Source organism: Poecilia latipinna, unplaced genomic scaffold (assembly GCF_001443285.1).
Source record: "Poecilia latipinna isolate Pla-1442-1.1 unplaced genomic scaffold, P_latipinna-1.0 Scaffold444, whole genome shotgun sequence".
Classification (NCBI taxonomy): Eukaryota; Metazoa; Chordata; class Actinopteri; order Cyprinodontiformes; family Poeciliidae; genus Poecilia; species Poecilia latipinna.
The window spans coordinates 315,674-319,700 of NW_015113060.1; the positions used below are offsets into that span (position 1 = coordinate 315,674).

Genomic DNA, 4,027 nt, shown 5'->3' on the forward strand with positions numbered 1-4,027 from the left:
AACATCATGGAGACTAAAGGTATTTTCACCCCTGATAGTCAGGTACACTCGGTTCAATTGGGGATCAAAATTGCAACATTTGTTACATTTTCAGGACTGTAGCTCGCATTCACAATACACTGTGCAAAACGACTCAAGCTATCTGAAAAACCTGTTTCCTTGGTACGGCACTGTGCAACTGTACGAGGGAATCCCAATGCCTCCATTTTCACACTAATAAGCTTGAAAAGCTCGTTGTTTTTGTGAGTGGATTTCAAGTAGAGCTCTGTGATATATTTTCTTCTAACCATATTTGTAAGAGGGCCTTTACCTCCTATTCACTCCACGTCAGACCACGAGACATTTTTTTCCACTAATGGTGGAAACGCGCCTTTATTATGGTTGTATTGACCCAGAATGCCCTGCGCTGTAGTCCACTTCCTGCTTTTGGAACGGTCTCTAGCGCATTCAGGCATGTTTTCAACCGTGCAAGGGTTCAATTCAACCGGATCGAGACCTAGGGTTTTTAGGCGGATCAGAGTTCACTGTTTTAGTCCGTTTTGGAATTCAAATTTGGATTCTCACCTCTCAAACAAATTAAACTTTCTAATGAATTAGAGTCTGATTCAAGACTCTAATTCTGGGCTGGTGTGAATGCACTCTAAGGGGCACAGACGACAGGTCAGAGTTAAAGCTGTGGAGAGAGTTCAAGCAGGGTTAGGTGCTAAAACCAGATACCAAACTCTGAACATCTCAGAGAGAACTGTTCAGCCCTGTGAAAATGGAAGGGGTTAAGTACAAATTGCAAATGTTAAATTCATCATGCCAGAGGAGGTGCACAGATCCACAGTTCAGGTAAGAAAACATGTTGACAGAACACTATCCCAGGTTTTTTCTTAATGTAGAGGTAATAATCTGTTTTTCTATATTGGCATAGCATTTCCACAATATATAAATAGTATCTATTTATATAGATTGTATATGTTTATTTTAAAAAAAAATTTGTTTAAACAGAAAATGTTAAAACCTTTTTTATATTGTACACTCCATCAAATAAAATTTGACACGCTTTATAAACAAGTTTAGTGGTTTCTTACTTGGAATGTTTTAAAAAGCTAAACTGGGCACACACAAAAAAAATAAGCTTGTTCAGTTGTAAAGGTTGCTGAAATGTGATTTAGACCAAGGCATTTATGTGCTCAATTGAAATGACCTAGTCAAAGTCCAGACCAAAAATCCAATCGAGAATTATTGATAACTGATGCTCACAGAGGTTTTCCATCCTACCTGAATGAACTTGAGCTATTTTTAGAAGAGTGGGTTAAAAACAGTAACTAGATATGCCAGCTGCAGCGGCGCAACCAATTTAATTCCAGTAAATGTTCTCACATTGTTCATTTCTACACTGTAGCTAAGTTTGGTTGTAAGAAACAGACTGGAAGTCTAATACTACATCATTTTTCAGCCACACGAATCATTTCAGGCAATGTCCCGGTGTGTTTGTCGCACCACCACAAGCCACCCCATGACATTTGTGCTGTGATTATGAAGCCCCTGTTTATTGCCTCTTATATTACTGTTATTATTAATAAATCAAGCAGGCCCGTGAAGCCAGGACAGAAAGTCAGAGGTGTTATAGGGGGAAAGAGAGAGAAGGACCGACCTAAAAGTGGTAATTGCCGGTGTAACAGTGTGTGCAGCCCCGCGGTGGCCTCGTAAGCGACCCGCTTTATTAGATCGGCCGGTATCGATCGTCGCTGTGCCGCGTTGACTAATCTCCAGGCGGAGCGGAGCAGAGAGAGAGAGAGAGGGAGAGAGAGAGAGAGAGAGAGAGAGAGAGGATCGATGAGCCTGGATTCAATCATGTCTGGAAACAGAGAAGGTAATTTATTGTAATCACGGCCGGCTAAATTGGAAAACGTGAGAACAACGCGCCCGTGAGGTCCGCCTAGAGAACTACAACATGTGAGGAGGGAGGGAGGGGGACGACCCGGAGGGACGCTCGGTTAAACACGCAGCAGCTGGCCCGTCTCTGGATATAAAACACAGATTATTACGAGCCTGCTGGGTGACCTTCAGCTCTGTGTCCATGCTGCTGCACACACGGTGTCTTAAAACCTGATTTTCCTCACCTTTTCACATTATTCACAAATGCACTCCGATAACAGCTGTCTGTCTGTGCAGATTATTTGATTTAGAAACAAGACAAATGGATCAATGAATAAAACACCCTGCTGGGGTGCTGTGGATATCCTGCAGATCTGTGTGAAATATGACAAAGGCCAAAAAAGACACATGAACTGATGTTTTATTCAGCAGCTTCGAAAACACATTACTGTACTACACACTTTCTGTTCAGTCACATAAACATTGTGTGGAGTTTTCCAATAATCACAAAATCCAAAATGCTGTTTATGAGAATAATGTGAATGTTGATCAGACATCTGAATAATTACAGTAATAAAACAACTAAGAACAGGGACGATTTCAGGCACGGGAGTTTCGCTCCTCTTCTTCATTCTCCAGGAGGTAGGCTGGCTTGTAGCGCGTCACCCCCCTCTCGTCCACCACCTGGAGGGCCTTGTTTCGGTAGGAGTTGTCCATACTGCCGAGTGATGTATACCTGCAGGTGGACAAAAAAAAAAAAAAAAAAAAACTTGAAAATGTTGCTCAAACCTGAAAGACCAAGGAGAAATAAGAGATATCTCTACCCTTTATCATACAGGATACAGTAGGGCACGTGCAACGTCCTCAAGAACGACCAAATGTCATGATATGTCCAGTCCTGTAGCGTGAAGGAGACATTTGATTAAACATCCAACTTCATTATGCATCTGCTTTGTCTATGGGAAACCATCTTCTAAATCGGTTTTAATTATTTCAATATTACTTGGGATAGGAAACACATTTTGGCAATGGAAACATTTTTCATTCTCTTATTTTCTTGTTCCACACTTAACCAGAGCTGGACAATCTGGTTTTACACTTTTCTAAAATGCCTAGAAAGTATACAGATAAAACTTCAAACTCATATTCTAAGATCAATCCAGGACACAACCATGGATATATGTTAACTGTGTTAATTTTTCATTCAAGACTTGTCTACAGGACAAAATGCTTAAAAAGATTATAGTAACATTCCATGTAGGAATATTGTCTTTGAGCTGTCAACTTTCTCAGGAACAAGGCTGCATCCTACAATTTGTTCTCTAAATCCTTACAAATGTGATTACTTATTAATCAAACTGCTGAGGGTGCTGTATTGTATAAAATGTTAATATTTGTACTATGTTTGATTAATTTAATCTAAATATAACTTTATTACAAATGCATTTGTTCATGCACTATGCTCTTTTTATATCAGCATGCAAAAAAAAAAAAAAAAAAAAAAAACACAAATAAAAAATTTTTTTTTAGGGCAAAATGTTGAAGATTTACTTAGTGTACTCATGCTGATTAACTACAGATATTTTTATTTTGTGTTAGTGCAACACTGGAAACAAAATATTATCTGTAAATTCCAGGATCCATGAAACAACATAATGTATTTAGATTATTTAAAGTCTTCTAGAATACCTTAGATCAACTTTATCTTGATCTAAGGTATGTGAATGTTACACATTCACATACCTATTTGACAATAAATATGTGAAATTTATTGTCAAACGTAGAATTATCCTATAGTAAATGCAGATTCTTTAAAGAACAGCTTGTGATCTATGATACCTTCATTCTTTGTAAAACCTCTCCCCAAAATAGTTAATGCATCTTTTGGCACCTAAACAGCATCCAGTTTAAGAACTACCAGTCCAGTTAAAAACTCTGGCCTAACAGAGTAGATGGGCCAAAAAAAGGAAGAGGTGAGGCTGCCTTTTTTACAGCTCAGTTAGGATTCATTTGTTTGTGTATTTCATTCAATGGCTCAAAATTATAGTTTAGTTTTAAAACGACATCTTTTAAAGACAATACCTGTAAAAAAAAAAAAAAAAAAAAAAAAAAATCCAAAAAAATTTTTTTTTTTTAAAAAAAAAAAAAAAAAAAAAATTTT

The 4,027-nt window shown here is 37.9% G+C and overlaps 1 protein-coding gene across 9 annotated transcripts in view; it reads right to left on the reverse strand.

Annotated features, from left to right (window-relative positions):
- Positions 1 to 2,269: 2,269 nt before the first annotated feature.
- flad1 (flavin adenine dinucleotide synthetase 1) overlaps positions 2,270 to 4,027 on the reverse strand; it is a 15,621-nt gene continuing 13,863 nt past the window's right edge. For 8 of the 9 annotated variants that reach the window (XM_015038549.1, XM_015038547.1, XM_015038546.1 and 5 more), the window contains 2 exons: positions 2,691 to 2,764; positions 2,270 to 2,602 (listed from right to left, as the gene is read on the reverse strand). In XM_015038549.1, the coding sequence (XP_014894035.1) occupies positions 2,467 to 2,602; positions 2,691 to 2,764 (210 nt within the window). In that variant the 3' untranslated portion in view covers positions 2,270 to 2,466. The remainder of the gene's footprint in view (positions 2,603 to 2,690; positions 2,765 to 4,027) is intronic. The other variant, XM_015038543.1, reaches the window with a different exon arrangement.